Source organism: Mya arenaria, chromosome 13 (genome assembly GCF_026914265.1).
Source record: "Mya arenaria isolate MELC-2E11 chromosome 13, ASM2691426v1".
NCBI lineage: Eukaryota > Metazoa > Mollusca > Bivalvia > Myida > Myidae > Mya > Mya arenaria.
Genome location: NC_069134.1, coordinates 20,109,009 through 20,128,654, shown reverse-complemented (window position 1 = coordinate 20,128,654; position 19,646 = coordinate 20,109,009). Strand labels below are relative to the sequence as shown.

The following is a 19,646-nucleotide window of genomic DNA, read 5'->3' as shown; positions in this document are numbered from 1 at the left end:
ACACATCGAGTTTTTGATCATTAATTGCATTCATACTCATCTCTTTGTTGAGAAAAAATTACAGGAACTGATGTTTCCATATTCAAGGGAAATAACTGTCTAATAATTTTGCAAGGAGCACAACTCTGTTTTTCTGAGATTGTATTTTGCATGTTTGTTTCCACTTTGTAGCAATGGTTACATTATCAATTATTTTATATATTTTGAGTTGAGTTGTTAAAAACATCAAACTGTTTTCTGATATGAGATGACTTAACCTGATGAACCTACATTAAAAACAAATCATTTCATTTAATGCACCAGTCAATTGTAACCACGCCCCCCCCCCCCCCCCCCCAGGTCCGGGGAATAGCGGGGACTTTGACTTTCGGTCCAGCCAACCCTGGCTAAAATCTCCGCCCTGCAGGGACGAACAGATGGTAAAATTCCCGCCAAATGCCCCCGCACCCAAGGGACCCCAGGTAAGGCCCATTCCCCGCTATATTTAAAGCGAAGACAAAACCACCGCATTCACCCGGCACTGCGGGGCCACCTGAAAGGTAAAAACACGGCCCATTTCCCCGGCTATCCCCGGGATACACCCAGACCTGGGGGCCCCGTGGTTACAATTGACTGGTGCATAATTTGTTTAAAGCTGCACTCTCACAGATTAAATGTTTTGACAACTTTTTTTCTTTTTTGTCTTGGAACGAGCCAATGTATGTGAGTGTGCGTGGAAACCAGTTATATTAGACTGCTGACAAAAATCAGATCAAAGATTTTAAAATTAAAAAAATTATGCTTTCTGCATTTTTCTAAAACCGTTAGTAACACTTTTAGCCATAAACATTAAATTTCGAATAGAAATATGAAAATCTGCTATCTGATCTTTTATCAGCAGTCTTATACCAAATGGTTTGCAGATATTTAAGCAAAAATTGGCTCATTCCAAGACAAAAAATAAATAAGTTATCAAAATGGTAAATCTGTGAGAGTGCAGCTATAATGTTCCTGGAAAGAAGAAAGCCAATCAGGCACCTAGAAACTGGAGTAACAGTAGTTGAGACGTTTCTTTCATCATATAAGAAAACCCCCATATATGATATTACATATATCATCTCTGAGATATCGCACCCCAAACATCTGTCTGTCTGTTAAAAGTTTAATTAAGATAACGGAAAACTTTCTATTACGGAACAGTCACCTGTTCAGTATACGAAACTTAACTTGTACATGGTTAAGACATTTTTATCAATATATGTTCATGATCCCTTACGATTATTTATCATATTCCATGATTAAGTTGAACAGGGGTAGTTAATTTTGATTAACTGTTTTTCTATGATTTTTTTCCGAGAAATTCCTGTGGGTCTAAGAAGTAATAAAGGGTAAAGCTCATATAAATATCACTAGAGACTGTGTATCCTACAGCACTCTGCTTATTGTTAAAGGCGAGATATTTTTTTCCATATTGGAAATGTCTCTTGATCGGATAATAAGCGCATAAAAGACAGGAAAATGTCTTGATAATGGTTTGGAAATAGTCGTAACATCGGGAACATAGAAACACAGTGGTAGGTTACTGTTTAACCGGCACATTATCTTCTTGCGTTAAAGCCCTACTGGACTTGTCTTATGCCTATCTCGCCAATGTTATTGACTTGCTAGTGACTCCGTCTTCGCAAGGTGGAAATTGAAGTAGTGTACTTCTACTGTGGCTTTTTTAGTTGCTCTAATGTATGTAGTAGTATTGTGGATAAAAGGATAAAATCATTAGACATGGAGAGGCAGTAGTATTAGCCCAGTTCACTGAAGAAGTAGTAAATGGTTAAACATCGTTGTCCGGACATTATTGTGGTTGGTGATGTGGTTTAGGGTGAATTGTATTGAATTGGAAAAGAACTTCAGGGGTCATTTGTTGGAATTACTGTGATACATTTGGTTGACATTTAAAAGGCATTAAAACCTGTTTGTGAGAAAATTAAGTAAATTTAGGTATATAAAATAACAGGAATGTTTAATTTAGCAGAAAATTGAAGAAACATGAAGAATGTCATTTGAATAATGAAGTTAATGCTGAAGAAAGAAAAAGAAAAACAATATTGAGGAATCAGACATACTCTCTATACAGGAACAATCAATATAGAAAAATATGAGACAATAAGAGTGATGCAAAAACCAGGGGAAATTTGTATTTTCTTGACAATTGAAAGAAAGCGTTTGTGAGAGTGATTCATTCATGGCGTAAAATTTAACTACAGGAGAAAAATAAAAATGCCTGCTTGGATAACACTTTTATGACACGAAAATAAATAATCGAAAAGTTTGTTTTCCTTTCTTGGAGTGGTCGACAAAATGATTTTAATGGTGCTGGAATGGCCATGTCTAAATAGTAAAGAATTTTGTGACACATAAAACGGATGTAAAACATGTGAATATGGCAATTGTTTTAAGCCTAAAAAATAAGAAAAGCCCACTTATTAATAGTAAATGTTTTATGGTCAAATGTTGACATTTTAATGGATTATGTAATTGAATCTTTGCAAAAAGCATAACATATCAGTTCATATTGTTTTATGGTAAATGTGAAATGAAACAAAAACATTTACAAGTTGTTTGTTTGTTTTAATTGAAAGTTAAAGCTCATTCTGGATTAAGCCTTTTCGTGGTACATTCATATAAGTATGTGAAATGAAGAAGCTAACAGCTGTTTTTGGCTCTATTGTGATTTTATTTGTGGACCTATGCTCCTCAGACTTCAACGGGTTCATCAAGTAAGTCAATATTTGTTAATAATTGATATAATTTTATAGTTTCCCTCTACTGAATGCAGGGGAAATGAGTTGTTGCTAGATCAAATTATGGAAAATTGGCTTAAAGTTGACGTTGGGTTCAATTGTAAACAGAGGTTTCAATATAGCAGTTTAAGGTGTTTTTTTGGCATTTTACCCTTCGGGAATTATGGATCTTCTAGTAACATAAAGTTTTCTATTTTCAGTAGGAATAGGTATAATGGCCAGAATTTCTTACAGTATATAAGAATAAACAGAAAGAGACATATGGCTTTTTATTTATTTTGATAGATAAAGGTTTAAAGTTTGTAGGAAAAATTGCTGTTATGGCAGTGTTTTCCACGCATGGGGTTTCAAATGGCAGCACTCTGAAATAATGGTCTTCTTTCAAATTAACTATATGTAATAAATATTGATGTTAATAATTTCTGTTGCATATAGATATAAAAACTATGAGTGTCACGTGACATTTGTGTACCTAGATGTGACACTTCAGACAGTAATCTATGTGCCAATAGCTATATAATTTTGACACCTCACTCCCAGCAAAAATAAGTAAATCTCCCATACTTTCCAGTGAATAAAAATGTTTTGACACCGATCAATAGTAAAAAATAGTCTCAACTCTCTGTTTAATTACCATCAAGACCAGCATAATAGCTGAATGGTCGTGTTTTGGGGGAGAATTGATCATTTCTGTCAGAAAAACAATGGTGTCAGGGGATTCTAGAATTTCCATTTTGGGAGGCGGGACGGTGTTAATTAGGGACATGTTCAGACATCTGGTGTCCCCCTGGCCCATACCCCCCACAATCATGAAGGTTTTCATGATTTTACTGCCGAATAGATATATACTTGAATGCATACGTTTTCCAAATATGTTTTCCAAAAATAATTTGGTTTTATTTTTTCCTGTCCGACTGTAACATACTCAGGTATTATTTACTTTTTTGGCTCAAAATATCCAAATTGCAATTACTGAGAATTGTTACACAGTCATTCTCCTTTAAACATTTGGACAATAACATTCAAAAAAAAAATGTAACATTACAATGTGTATATTACATTTTGTACCTTTTGCAATTATTACTATATCATTGGAACTTAAGTTGAATCGTACATTTTTCTTAAAACAAATATTGTGGTAAAATGTATACACATGCAAATTCTTTCCAAATGATTAAAGGAATTTTAAGTGAAAAACTTAATTGTTAAATGGAAGGAAATTAATTACCATGTCATCATGGTGAGGCCGAGTTACATATCATTTCAAATGTAAAAGATATGTCTTTTCTCCGTAATTACAACCATTAAGACCCGATACAATGTGAAATCAAGATAATTTATACCACTTTTACTGAATTCTTTTATTTTATGACATTTGTAATTTATGAACTTACTGACAATTTATTGCAGAAGGCTAAAGAGGGCTCTTGTTAATGACAATATTTTATAAGACCAATGAAATATCATTCATAAATAAGCTTTAATGACTTCGAAATACTGGATTTTCTATGAAATTTAACATCAAGTTTTATTTAATCAAGATTCAAGATTCAAAATATTTATTTATGTAACTTAAACATTACATTAGCTTCTCGTTACATGATATTATAAGTTAAACCATTATATATTCAATCAACCTGAATTTTTTTAGAATAAAATGCGAAAAAAATAAAATTATAATAATATAACACATAACATATATAATGCTTATATGCATGCTGCAGTTGGTTCAAGTACTTGTTAAAATAATTTCCATCATTTTCACATTTAAAAAAATACAACAAAAGACATTCAATATTCGAGTTTCAATTCTTGAACGGTATTCAATTTAAATGTTCTTGAACAATTTCAAATTCTCTTAATGGCTCTTGAATAATTCACTTGGTAAATTAGAAACTGCATGGAGGAGCATCATTTATAATCATTGGAAGCATGCAGGAGACAGTCACATGCATTATTATGGAAGATGAGGCTATTAATTGTTCAAATTAGAGGCATTGTTTCGATCTTGAAATTCAAAATCTGCACATTCAGGTGATTTTTTTTTATTTACCTTAACCCAGTGTTGTTATCGGTTTTGTTGATTGACATTTTGGAGGAACCATGGTTGATTCTAAGGCACATCAGAAACTTTCAAACTGAATGTAGGCTAACCCATTCTATTACACCTACTAACTATTTTATTGTCTAATGTTAATTTAGTTTTTTCTGCTTTTCTTTCATTTTCATGCAGTTTTCCTGAAATAAGTTTTTGAATTATTTAAAGAACTGTGTGTGTTTTTTATTTAATGCTCATATAATAATTAATTCTATAAAAATCTGTACCATATATTTGCTGCTGTATTTAAGATATTTAAGCCCATTCCATTCCATAATTGAAAAAAAAAAGATAATTAAATATACCTTAAATATAATGCATAGGCAATATTTTTATTAATACAGACAACTAGTTTTAATAGTTATTTAAACCCATGCAATAACACAGTTTCCGTTTTAGTTAAGTTCATCATTTTATACCAAGTTTAATTAGAAAATAAAAATTAAAAAGAATTATGCCAGATATAGAAGAGCACATGCTGACCAAATCTCAAATAACTTTTATTGTGCATCTTTGCTTAACAAAACCATTTAATCAGCATTTATATCTAGCAGGCAGGCTTGCAGTGTAATAAAGACCTCACTTAAAAATGACATGATACATGTGTATTGCACCTGGCTTATTAGATGCTTACATGAACTGACAGTGTGACCAGGAATTAATTAGTTTATATATAGTAGAAAGTATCGAAATGATAAAAGAGGAAACATTTCAATATGCAAGTTCCCGTCTTAAGACAGCTTTCAGTATTTTTTTCAGTTTCACTCTACCATTGTTTGGACATTTCAATAAATCAAGCCGTGCCTGAAAGACTGTAGTAACTATGTAAATGTGTAGAAGGACTTACTACAGTGTTGTATGCACCCCTCAAAATATAGAAAATTTAGCTCTGTTTTCAATGATTGTCGTTTTCCTACCATTATTATTTACCATGTTTGTAAATTATGGCAATAATATGTGATATTTGTCAGTTTAGAGGTTTATTTTAAAGATTTATGTGAAAACTGTGTGAGAATTCGTCAGATAAGGAACTCTGGAAGTTTTGTATCTGCCACTGTTCTTTCATGTCTTATCATAATGATTAACACATAAATTGGATGGTCTTTGAAATGCTGTCATAAATTTAAGCATCGATACTTTGTCAATTGTGGACCAAATCAATTTCGAATTTGAGCTTGCGCACTTTCTCATAGAAAATCTTTTAAAGGCAAAATGTCATAGTATTGAAAATTTATTGGTTTAAACGCTACTGAATGGGCCTGTCAAAATTGTAAAAAATGTTTTTTATCAACGACGTTATCATAACCTTAATGGAAGAGCGCTAACAAAGCAATATCGCTGGGATCGCCCAAAGTTGACTTAACACATTGAAAACAATGTGACTGTTATAGACCGGGATTCCACATTTGAACGCCTTTTTTGTTTTTGGTGTGTGGCATGTTACGCAAAGATTATCGATAGTGTCTACGGAGGTTTGCATGCTAGATTTATATTCATATTGAAATGGTTTAACTTTGCCATGCAGTTATAATAGTCTTCTTTATTTAAATGGGCGGAAAATGTTATGAAAAAAATAATTAAAGGTCATTTCAATCTTGAACTTGGTGACACCCAGGTCTTTCCTGAACATTCATTTCACTGATTTTATGTTTAATTGCCAATATGACATCATATAGTATACAATTATTTAATCAAATTTTCACCCTTTCATAAAACATGAATCTGTTATTTTAATTTGCTGAGCAGTAATTTAAGCACAAGAGGTTAAATATGTTTGCTTAATTGATTGGAAAAAATGTTAAATTATGAAAAGTTTTGTGGTTTCAAACCAAGGATAAATAATTCTGATACAGTTTATGTCTTTTAAATGGTTTCGCCTTTGTGACTCGGACACAAAAGTCAATGATTATGTTTAAATTTTCAAAGATTTATTGAAATGTATAATCAATTTAGTCTTGATTGCAACTAACAAATGTGAAAAATATTGAATGACATTGGGAAGTTTTGATAAGAGAGACTGATATTAGAATCAAGTAGCGCAAATACAATTTAATAAATGAGCATATTTGTTATTTTTTCAAAGTCATGAAGCAATAAATAAAAAATGCAAATAATAGAGGAGAAATATCAAGAATATAATTATTAATATCTCTGCGCACCTCAGGGATAGCCATTTCTCATGTTATGAGAGGATTGCACGTGCATCGCACACATGTAATTAATTGTGGCAAGCAGGGGAAATAGCCCACAGAATTGCTATGAAAAATATCTCAATGAGCAGCGAATGTCAACTTGTATTGCATTTCTTATACATCACAATGTTCAGCTGCAGCCTAATTGTGCAACGGCTGACAAACTAAACAGGACATGTAAAACAGGATCCTGAGAAATTATGAAATTGATGTTATTGCTGAGTTGACTTGTCAACCTGTATATTACACCAGCAGTTACTTGTTTGCACTTAAACCGAATAAGATAGTACCATCTTAAGTGATTTATAGCAGATTAGCTCTTGTTCACCTATATTATAAACAATATATTTGAAAGAGTTAAAGTTCATGTTCCCTCTAGTTTGCTAAGAAATTGCACTTGGCAAAAAAAACTTTCTGTATATTAAAGAAAAATAAGTTCCCTTAGATTCAGTTAATATAACTTCCCTTTGATTCTTGTTAAAAATTACCACTCTTTGACATTCAGTAAATAAATACATCCCTTTCACAATCAGTAGATAGAACATCCCAACTCTCATTAAGAATTACTTCCCTTTGAATCTCATTTAGAATTACTCTCCTTTGACTCTGATTAAGAATAATTTCCTAATGACTCTCAATACTACCCTTTGACTCTCATTAAGAATTACTTCCCTTTGACTCTCATTACTACCCTTTGACTCTCATTAAGAATTAATTCCCTTTGATTCACATAAGGAAATACTTCACTATGACTCTCATTAAGAATTATTTCCCTTTGATTCTCATTAAGAATTACTTACCTTTGACTCTCATTACAACCCTCTGACTCTCATTAAGAATACCTTCCCTCTGACTCTCATTAAGAAAAACTTCCCTTTGATGCTCATTATAATTACTTCCCTTTGATGCTCATTAGAATAACTTCCCATTACAAATTACTTAACTTTGCCTCTCATTAAGAATTACTTCCCTTTGACTCTCATTAAGAATAACTTCCCTTTGATGCTCATTAGAATTACTTCCCTTTGACTTTCATTAAAAATTACTTCCCTTTGACTCTTATTACTTCCCTTTGACTCTCATTAAGAACTTCTTCCCTTTGACTCTCATTTCGTCCCTTTGACTCTAATTACAAATTACTTCCCTTTGCCTCTCATTAAGAATTAATTTCCTTTGATGCTCATTAGAATTACTTCCCTTTGATGCTCATTAGAAAAACATCCCATTGCCTCTCATTAAGAATTACTTCCCTTTGACTCTCATTTAGAATTACTTCCCTTTGATGCTCATTAGAACTTCTTCCCTTTGCCTCTCATGAAGAATTACTTCCCTTTGAATCTCATTAAGAATTACTTCCCTTTGATGCTCATTAGAATTACTTCCCTTTGACTTTCTTTACAAATAACTTACTTTGATTCACTATAATATTACTTTCATTTGCTTCTCAGTAAATATTTCTTTATTCATCCCTCAGAGACTATTACTCTCCTTTGATTCTGTAAATTTTACTTCCCTTTTACTCTTAGTAAAAATGTTTTCACTTTGATTTAGATAAAAGCGTATGCTGGCTTTCACCTATTCATTTAGTTGGTTAACTTAATATTTACTTTAAATAATATACGGTAAATAATCATATTCAAATGATCATTGTTTTTTCCCCTGAACTATGATGAAGTACTATCTGTCGGATGATTAGTCAGTTGGAGCCAGATATAACTGACATGCATATTTGAAGATGACCATGAGATAATCATAACAGGCTAGGTCATTATGGTATTGTCAATGACAAAGCAATATGCTAATTGTTTGGACAGGTCCTATTTGTCTTGCATCTGAAGGTAAAGACCAATTGTCAGCTCTGTGATCGGCTAATTGGATGTTTGATGGATGAGGAGTTTAATTGATTTACTGACTAATTTGTACACATGTCTGTCTGTTAGAGAACACAGCCGATGGTCATCTTATTCAAGCTTACTCAGTAAAATTCGGGTCCAGACATAAATGTTCAGCCCTTTGTAGGTTGGCACAGAAAAAAAATGATTTAACAACACCCAGATTTATATGAAGAATCCATAATAGGTATTCTACAACATTGTAAAAGCTGCATTTATATTGGTCTTCTTGGTTGGTATTCATAAAACATATAAAGTCATTACTGATCTTAAGTCACGTATAGAAGCTGGGTAGTCACTGATCATAATGCTATAAAAAATAATAATATCTGAAACACTTTTCCATCAGTGACTTTATTGAAAAAAAACAAAACTTTTATTTCAAAGACACTTCTACTTTTTTTAAATTTTGACTATAAAGTATTTCAGAAATCAACTTAAGTTATGAAATGACTTAAGATGTTTTATGAATTCCAGCCCTGGTACAAAAGTATTCCTCTGGTGACTTCTGGTCTAGCTAGGTCATGAAGGTTCCTGGCAGCCGGCGTTCTTTGAATTTCTTGGCCAATTTTCAAACGTGCACTGAAATAAATCATTATCACTGACAAACATTTGATGGTGATCAGCATGTTTGCTTGCAGTATCATAATTATGCAGTAAAAAAATATTTACAACTACTGACATTTGTACACACCACATCTTGTGGAGTCTATCAATCAGATGTCAGACAATAATATGAATGTCAAATTAACCAACTGCAATACATAAATTCCCAATTCACTTATCAGATCGTAATTTTATCAATTCGTGAAAAAGGTAAGCCTGAGGCAGGATGCGATGACAGCTTGGCTAATCGCCTGGCTACATCGGGAAGACGTTTGCGCCTTGTCTGTATTTGTTAGGCATTGTACGCTGGTCATAGAGATGTGTCGGTCATTTGTCAGTAAAGTCTTACCACCCAGTTGAAATTATTGATATCTATACTCGGGTTTTATAAGTTACTGACAAGCAGGGAAGCAAATAAGCCTATCAAAATACAATGTCATATAATTTTGTTATCATTTATATCGATATATAATTTATTTAGATACTTTTGCCTAAAGAAATGAGTCTGAGTATGGACTGATTATTGGGAAGTTGGTGATCTTTAAAAAAGATTGATATATTGTAAAGAAATTGCTTGATTTATATTTTCCAAGTGTCTATTAATAATTGTTTCTTATACAAAAATGAAAGTTATTTGAAATATTATTCAAAATTGTTCCATTTTATTGCATTAAAAGTCACTATTGATAAGAGTATTATCAGGAGAATTATTTTGAATATTAATCTGAGATAAATGTCTGAAAAATAGAACAGAATTATGATTTATGGCCCAGGTTACTAGAGGCAATGGATCTTTTCATTTTGTGGAAAATTATTCCTTAATCCATTAAAAGTAATACCTGTTAATGTCTGCATCATATAACACTGCATCATTTATCATCGCTTAATTGGACTCTGATGGAAATAATATAGAACCTTGCTTTTGAATTCTCCAATTTCAAATTTAACCTATACCCAGTTTCATTTTGGGAGGTCCTAGTTTTTCAGTTTTTATCAATTACCTATCCTCTGTCAATTGAACAGCCGTCCCCTATTTTAAACACTTATTTGTTGTTTGTGTTTTAACAACATGGGCTCAATCGATTCGGTATTCAATTTGTTGGGCTCTGTTTCATTAAAGATTGTAAGGTTTAAGATTGTAAATTTCCTGGCAAATTACCCCCCTTTTTTTTGCGTGAACTGTGGTTAATTAAATAAATATCAGAAGGACATTATCACATAGATTCTGGGACCTGAGCACTCTTATACAGCGTGAAGTTTACAACCAAGATCTTACTGAAAGGGGGCTAAAAACTAGTAAATGAAAAAAGTACCCCTATATTTCAAGTCACATGACCCTTCCTGAACCATTATCAGAGTTCTTTCCCTTGCACAAAGAAAAACAAAGAATGATAAGCATTGCGGCACCTGTTTGCTTATTTGATTTCTGTTCATACATATAAATAAGTAGTAGATTTTGAGATTATTTTCCATATAAGTCAATTAATTACCAATATAATGTAAGAGCTACTATGATAGGTACTTAGTGTTTCCTTACCTTAAATGTTGCTGAATCAGAATATATAAGAAAAAAGACTGCAAAGAATGGCAAATATACACCCTTGAAAAGATAAGAAGCCCACTTAAACTTCAAACTAGTAACAAACATTTTGTATTGGTTAGTACATCAGATATTAATTGCGATTCGATATGAATGTAAGCTTTGAAATTCATTAATTAAAACATTTAGTGTTTAAATTTTTTAAAATAACATGATGCAACATTCGTAGACTTGATAAGAATATTTTGAAATGATTATTTCAATATGAATATTTTGATACAAATAAATAGATGAAAACAGTTTATACAAATTGTTGGCTTGTAGAAGTCTATAATACCGCAGACTTATGGAATAACAAGGCCCTTGTTTATAAAGAATTTAGGCTGATAAATGGCTCATTATGTCCATGGATCAAATAAAAAATACATAAAAATTGATTCCTGTCAATTGCTATGTTTTTTTGTGGATAATGCAAACATTGTATTTTGAGGACAAAGTTTGAAAGGCTTAGGTGCATGATGATTGGGTCTTCTTATATGATAGGTATTTGTTTGTGGAGTTTTTATGTTGTTTCATATTTACTTGCAATTGTTTGCTGTCAGGATAGTCTGTGTGTCCCTAGAGTTCACTCGATATTTGATGGTTAAACTAAGACAAGTGTATGCCGGCGGCATTGTGCCCAATTTCATATCACAAATATTGAATAGGTCTATTCTTTCCTTAAAAAAATTTGGAATTTAAAACAAAAAGTTCTTCATTGGCAAACAAGGAGAATAATAAACAGTAGGAACACATTATATTGTCTGGTACTGCGCATGGAGGCCGTTTCATCAATATTCCTAAGAGCGGTATTTCGTACCTAAGAGATATTTTCAATGAGTGTATTCACGGTTTTATGTCAATGGTAGGTACAAAATGTCTTTTAGGATCTAGTTTGAAATGGCCTCCATGTGGTTCTTTTGATTGGTCAAATTGTCCAATGTCATTGCATTGCTTGTGAAAAATATCCCATCCCAAACTGACTGACCTTCTGTTACTGCAGCTCCCTGAATTTGCATGTGTACACCTAGAACGAGATAAAGGAGAAAAAACTAGACTTCATGCAGCCTTGTATCCATCCTTTCCTAGTTTCTATTTTATCAATGACTATTTTATCATTGCGTTCTACTTTATTAGGCAGGAGGATCAAGCCTGCAAGTCTGCAAACATTAAATGAAAGATCTCTGGCTACTTTTCGTCCTCTAATCAATTGAAAGAACACATTTAAAGCTTTTTTGGTGCTTCCACGGCAGGAAATGTCTGTGTTATAATGGAATTGCTTTTTTCTGCTGGTCAACTTTTTGCATTGTGCTTTTTGCCTTTTTCACCCCCTGACCTTTTTCCATTAGACAAAAATTACATAGACAAGAATTTGTAATATATACGTTCTGGCTAAATTCCTGCAAGTGCAAAAAGTTAAGAGTTAATTCAGTTTAAAGCACCAGATTCTGTGGTAAATTTGTGAAGTCTCTGTTCATCTCTTGATGTAGGGTCCCATTCTTGGGAATGATTGTGTGGAAATTGACCATAATTACATTTCTATGGACCGGTCATTCATTCTCTTTGTAATAGCCACATATATGGCAGGGTTACTCATACTCCCAGAAAATCTATGGAAGTAATGGTTGGTTCCTATAAGCCAGAACATTGGATTAAATATGATATATTGTCTTAATTTAAGAATATCAGAGAGTGATAGAGGCTAAATTAAAGCTGAACACATTTCTTCAAATTGATTGCGACTTATTGAAAAAAAAAAAAATGTTAATTTCCATTTACTTGCAGATCATGGGAGACCTAAAATTGTCAAGGTGAACATGTCAAAACTTTAGAGAAATTATTCATAGATTACCATTTTCTAAGGATAAAATTAGCCAACAACCCCTTTGCCATGTTCAGATCCTATTTCGGGGATTCCTGGGGAAGGGGATTCACAGACAGGCCCCCTGTAAAGTGTGTCCCCTCTAACGTCCAACCCTGGACCCGCCCCTTATACCAGCAAAGTAATGAAACCTAGAAGCTTATACCCCTGATACAATAAAATGTGCTCTGCTTTAAAGAAATTAGCCTTACAAATAGCATATATTTCTTACATCTGAAGTAAGTCGATATTACACCTGAGACTTACAGGGCAATTGTACTTGGAAAATCCCAGGTCTATTTAGCCTGGTGATGATTTTATGACAGTTTTAACTGCTTAGAAAAGCTTAAGCTGTCTGAAGACCTCTTTGTTATTGCTTATTACTAGGTGTGGAAAGACAGACATTTTCAGATTATTCTTGTAATGTAAAAATATTCCCCGGCAACAAGTCAGTTGCTAAGGTTACCTGAGGCAAGTGTGGAAATTCTTCTAATTGAATGGTATTGACTAAATGAAGTAATAGCACTGATTCTTATATGACTATAATTTTGATTTATAGGGAAACCTTGGATATGTGATTTGGATAATGTAGCCCCCACTTTACAGAGAGCTCGTAATGTAGAGAGGTCTGTCACATACCTGTTCTTACTCTGATGGTAGAGTTGAAATGACAGAAATAGATAAAAAATAGTAGGAAATAGAAAAATCTTCTAATGTTTTGACAGGCCCAATTTTTTGGTCCATTTGCTGTTGATGAGGCCCATTCACCTGTTTTTATTCCCCAAGAATCCAGACAGACAGAGCCTTAAATTAGATTATCTTTCTCTTACTTTGTTGAAGTTTTGAAATCATAATAACTGCCTAAAAGAGTGGCATGAAATGGATCCATAAATTATGTGAAAGTTGTACTCAAAAAAATATCTAGGTTGAAGATTTAGGGGTTACCAACTATATTCAGGTTTCTAAAACATGTTTTAATTTTGATAATTAAATTAGCAGAAGGTTTGGAGAACAAAAGAATGGCACTCAGTAATGGACATGCACATTTCTCGCCATAATTTTAAGTATGCAAGTAATGTTCAATGTTTAAAAAAAATGACACCAATATGGAAGGAACTTTAAGATAAATAATAGCGAAAATGTTTGCTTATGACATTATACTGCTGTCAAACTTCTGGTACACTGTACGGCAGGAGCGCTGCACAATTATTTAAGTGCACCCATTATTTCTATATAATATATGTGGAACCAGAATTGTTCAACATAATTGAAAATGGAGCCATTATTGCAGCATGCAGACTTTTCTTTCAGTTTAATGTCTTTTCAAATGCCTTTTCCTAAACAAAAAGTACTGGTTTGTGTTTTTTTACTGGAGCCTGATGTTCCACATGGTACAACCATGTTTTAAGATAACCAATTAACTGTGGTATTGTCCTGGGTACCATCAGGACAGGCACAATCTTTATTTCTTTTGACGTTTTAACTAACATAGCTTTTAAAATATTAATATGAACCTACATGTGTTTACAATGACAGTGGGCAGATATGAATAGCATGTTCTGTAACTGGAGTTACATCCCTTGACCAGAAAATGGACAAGCATTGGCAAACACTAATGGTGGTCCTGTCAAAGCTTTCAGTACCAGTGCTGTCTTTAAACCAGGATAAATAAAGCTTTAACCTAGTTGCTCAAAAGTCCTATAACAGCAACAGAAAGACAAAAATAAAGCTACAGCTAATTATAGTATATCCATTTTAGGTATGGCTATGTTGATAGGTCACTGTTACTGTAACTAATGTGAGTCTTGTGGTATGCCATTAAAATATGTAATCATAATAACAATAATAATGAAATCGAATATTATTTGCAATCATTAATAAAATAATAATAAGAAGAAGAATAAAACATGTAAAAATAATAAAAATAAAACATGCAATAATAATAATAATTATAATAATAATAAAATCAATAAAATTTATTATAATAATAATAAAAAAATAAAAAAATACCAAGTTGACAAAATTTTGCCATGGTGAAAAATAACTAAGTGAAATATGAAATAGAGGACTCTTAAAAAGCTCCAAAAATAAGTAACAGCTAGTTCATTAAAGTTTATGTGAATGGATTTTCACCTTGACACTTCAGGAATTAATCTGAAGTTAAAGATTATTGATAAATTTCAAAGTCAAACTCCTTATTTAGCTATAGGCTGACCTTGATGCTCAAGACAGAACACATGCACTTTTCAGAGGAGAAAGTAGAAGAGAAAAGCTAGAGATTATTCAATTGTCTGAACAAGAAGCCGGGCATTAGCTCTTGAATAATGGAAAGACTTCAAAGACTTTGTAATGTGTTAAGAAAGTGATAGTAATTTTCTGGAACATTAACATAAACTCAATCATGTCACAATTAGACTTTATGTCCGTGTCCATCAATAAAACATAAAACAGTCAGGGGTTTATGACTGCACTTGGCTTTCACCAATAAAACCCCATTTAAATGTCCATCAGTGACAAAGTGACACCCAGCCCCTAAGACATTGTTCACATCTCTATCTCCATAAAAGGGGCTGTAGGGGCCACACCAGACCCAAGCATTACTAAAGTGTTCAAGTCTTCTCTGATTTTGACAGCTTCTGGACCGAGATCAATATTTGATGTAACACCTCTGCCAATTTGTTCAACAGCATCCATTTGTCAACATCTGGACCCCACTTGTGCCAATTTGTCCTTCTGTCCACTTCTGTCGATCTTTCCACTGACCAGTACATTGTGGTTGTGGGTTAGAGTGTAATGAGTACTGAGAGTCAATGAAAGTCATTTTGCTTTATTCACCATTGCTGCTTTGGTCTGGTTATCATGATGTTCTTCTATAGTTTCATACCAGGAGGATGACCCACACAGACACAGCCCTGATTGTCATGTCCGCTTACAAGGCTTCCGCGATGATAGCCAATGAAATGTCCTGTCTGAAATCTTGAAACATATTTTTATAAGGTAGCAATACAATCATGTACTTCTTGTTGTTGAGATTTTTTTTTAAATTGAAATAATTTCAAATCTTTAAAAAAATCATTGATCCAGGCCACCCAATCTGTTCAACTCTGCAATTATTTCTTCTTGCATTGTACTCCTCATCATCTGATGATTAACTTGTGATTTGTCTTTATGTTGTTTTACAATCCATGAGGCAGTCTGTGACACAGTGGTTTCTATGGTTAAAATGTTGTCAATGACAGCTGGACTCACATTTATGGGAATCTCCTATTTCCCACATGTATTAAAATATTAAGAGATATTTAATGCCATGTGCATCAACTAAAATGATTAACGAAATTACTTCTAGTTGTGCAGCAATACAACGAAAAACTAGCCTCATTAAAATGCTCCATTAGGAATACAATAGCGGAAAGGAAAAACTTCTTGTTTCCAGCTGAGAGGGGGAACAATTGTTTTCTTTATGGGCAGAATGTGCTTGACAAGAATTGAGATGGACATTTGTCTTTAGGGAAGACAGAAGACAAAAGAACGGACACATGGACAGGGAATAACAGTCCTTTTGTGACCCTTACATCGTTGATGCCTGCTGTGTGCATTTATTCAGAATGCAAAATGCTTGGGGAAATATTTTGATTAAATTTGATGCACGGTAATTGGCGACATGCAATTTTTGATTTAAGATGTGCTGCTTGCGGCAAATAAAATCTGACAGTGCGAAATTCCTTTATCACGACAAATTTGCTGTTTTATAAGACGCGCATTACACTTTGTCATTTTATCCTTTTCAACCTTAGAGCTTTTAACACTGTAAAGAATTTAATAAATGGTAACATTTCAACTTTTGTTAATGCTTTTACAGATTCCTCTCTGTTGAAACATAAAACATATGTTAACCTGTAAATTCATAATTCTAAATAAACCATTTTGTGTGTCACCATTTCAATCCCCATGAAATTAATTCCATGATCCATTATGTGTGCTTAATTTAGCATCCTAAATTTGATCCATTCACTGATTTCACATGCATTCAAATTTGCAACATGGAAGCTACTTTTCACCGTTTGACATTTCGTCCCGCTAATTTAAATTATTATGTAATTGAAAGAATTCAATGATGATCTTAAAAGTGTATGAAATTTATTAAAAGGTGGAAAGAAAAGCTGAAGTCAAGTAGATTTAAGCGTCTTGATCAATGTTTTATTCATTCTCCAAGTGAAAATAATTGTTATTGTGAAGAAATGGATATAAAAGGATACTTTTATAGCGAAACTTAAATTGGCGCAGCATGGGATTACCCGATTAAAAACAGGAATTTTGAATGAAAATTTGATCTTGGAGATACCAGGAGTTTCCTTGGTTAAGATATTATGTTACTTTGACTTCACAAACAATTGAAACATGCAAGACCAAATTTCTTTAGGAAATATTTATGATTTAAAGCTATGGAGTTAAATTTTGAAAGCTGGGTGTCGATTTATATTTGTGTTGCAAAAAGTCAGCATCTGAAAACATATGATATTATATTAGGTCCCTTAACTATTTTCCATCTTATAGCCCAAGAATAATAAATTCCAAGCTTTAATTTGACATCTGAATTTCAAAGACATTAATAACTTGGCAATTAAGTGCTTTGAATAAGTTATCATGCCTTTGAAAGCTAAACTCCGTCATGGCATACATCTCAAGCTTGTCATGAACAATTTATATCTTTTGTTAGAATATAACCTATGTTTTCAGCCAATGAAATTGCAGACAGGCAATCATTAAGTTTTACCATAGGCTTAATCATTAAGAATTTCAACTTTCGCAGACAGTTGTATTCTAGGCTACGCTCTCTCCGCCCATTTGAAATCATAAAGATTTTACTTCATGTCATGTAACTATTACATAGAAAATGAATTAAAAGTACCGGTACAGTCTGTAGCTTGTGAACAATAAATTGAAAAAATAAAAACATAGGTTTTTTGTAGAATAACTCCTCCAGCAGTATAATTTGAATTAAAATAGCAAATGATGTTTATTGAAACTCCTACAAACTCCATTTTTTACATATAATATAACCCCTGTTTTTTCTCTCATAGTCTCTTAGATAAAGATTTATTATTCCATTTTCATAGCAATAATACCTCAATCCTAAGAGGCTCATAATTCCGCTAATTGGCGCCTAATTAACTTATTGCAGAACTTAAATGTTTGAGCACATCTGGAATTGACATCAAGTGTATGAAATATTCCTGGCAATGCAAATATAAATATTTACAGATGATTTGTGATAATGGGACTGTTGTATTTAGCAAGGAAAAAATGGTATTTGTTTATTTTGTATATTGATATCAGCCTGCCAGTGCTAAGCATTTCAATTTTGGTCTTAATTATTTAATGTAGATTTACGAACATTCAGTTTTGGTCAACTAGATAAGCATTCTTAAATGCATTAGTTTTTAGTCTCGAGTTTGTTGAGCTCCCGTAAAATTGCGTTTCAACCTATCTTGACAAGGACAGTCGTAAAATTTTAAGCAATTTTGGTGCAAAACCCTGTTAAAAACAAAATCTGCAAAAAACTTGGTCTATAGAACTATTTTGAATAGATTATAAGTTTCATATGTGAAACTGAAAACCAAGTCTTAAACTTTGTACTGTTAGTATTAAATTACTCCAAATCTGGCTCAGACATCTTGACAAGCATTTCTGCCAAAAATAAATTGTTGAATATATTGACAAACAATTGATATGTTTGGGGAGTTTATGTTCAATAATGAATGTTTACTGTCAGTTTAGTTTGCTGTTAGATAATTCTGGAAACATAGAAACAGATAAAACTTAACTAAAAACTAGATAAAACCTAAGATTTGATTAAACCAATACATGAAGGTGTGATAGACAAGATAGTGTTGATAAATGATACACCAGCTGAAGATTATATAAGAATGGTGGAGAAAATTCAGATCAGGTATGTTTGGGCAGGACTGGAGACAGAGAGAATGTCTTTGAAGATTTGCAGGAATAAATCAAGGTTGATAACTATCATGCAGTAGATAAGGGGAATGCACACCCAGGCAATGGGGGAGATACCACTGCAGATAAGGCGGCTGATGTTGACAATGATACTAATGACTTCAGATGGCTGCACTTGCTCCTGGTGTGTCATTAAATATCAATTTACAGCGTAAATGTTAAAATGTTCATGATCATGCACAGATGTATGCATGTAAGGGGTCAAGCCATAATGCAGCCAATGGGTGCAGACGGACCTTTTCGATACATGTACTAGACAGCATGTAATTACATCAAGTGTTCTATGAAAGTGTAAAGTAACTTTTATCGATCATAAATGAAATCATGTATATGGAACCCAATGTTTATCATAAAAAAATACTGTTTAATCTTTGTAAACTAAATTTTATAAATTGTTATGGTTTGATTTTCATAATAAAAGATATTCCTTTTTAAATCTTATTTTGAATCTCTAAAACATGTTGTGTGTCCCTTCAAACTTTGATTCAAGAAATATAAAACCAGTTGAATTTTAGCTACCATGCAATAAGTAGGATGCAGCTAAAATATAAAAAAAAATCAATATACAGCTGCTACTTACTGCACACTACTTATTGAACGGTAAGCTTTCATATATGCTCCACCTA

General features: G+C 32.8%; 1 protein-coding gene across 4 annotated transcripts in view; it reads left to right on the top strand.

Moving 5' to 3' along the window:
• LOC128213471 (inactive tyrosine-protein kinase transmembrane receptor ROR1-like) overlaps nt 1-19,646 on the top strand; it is a 155,780-nt gene that overhangs the window by 97,799 nt on the left and 38,335 nt on the right. The window contains exon 1 of one of the 4 annotated variants that reach the window (XM_052919199.1): nt 1,543-2,753. The exons of the other annotated variants lie outside the window; for them this stretch is intronic. Coding sequence (XP_052775159.1) covers nt 2,671-2,753 — 83 coding nt within the window. The 5' untranslated portion in view covers nt 1,543-2,670. Of the gene's footprint in view, nt 1-1,542; nt 2,754-19,646 lie in introns of those variants that run through there. 4 annotated transcript variants of the gene reach the window in all.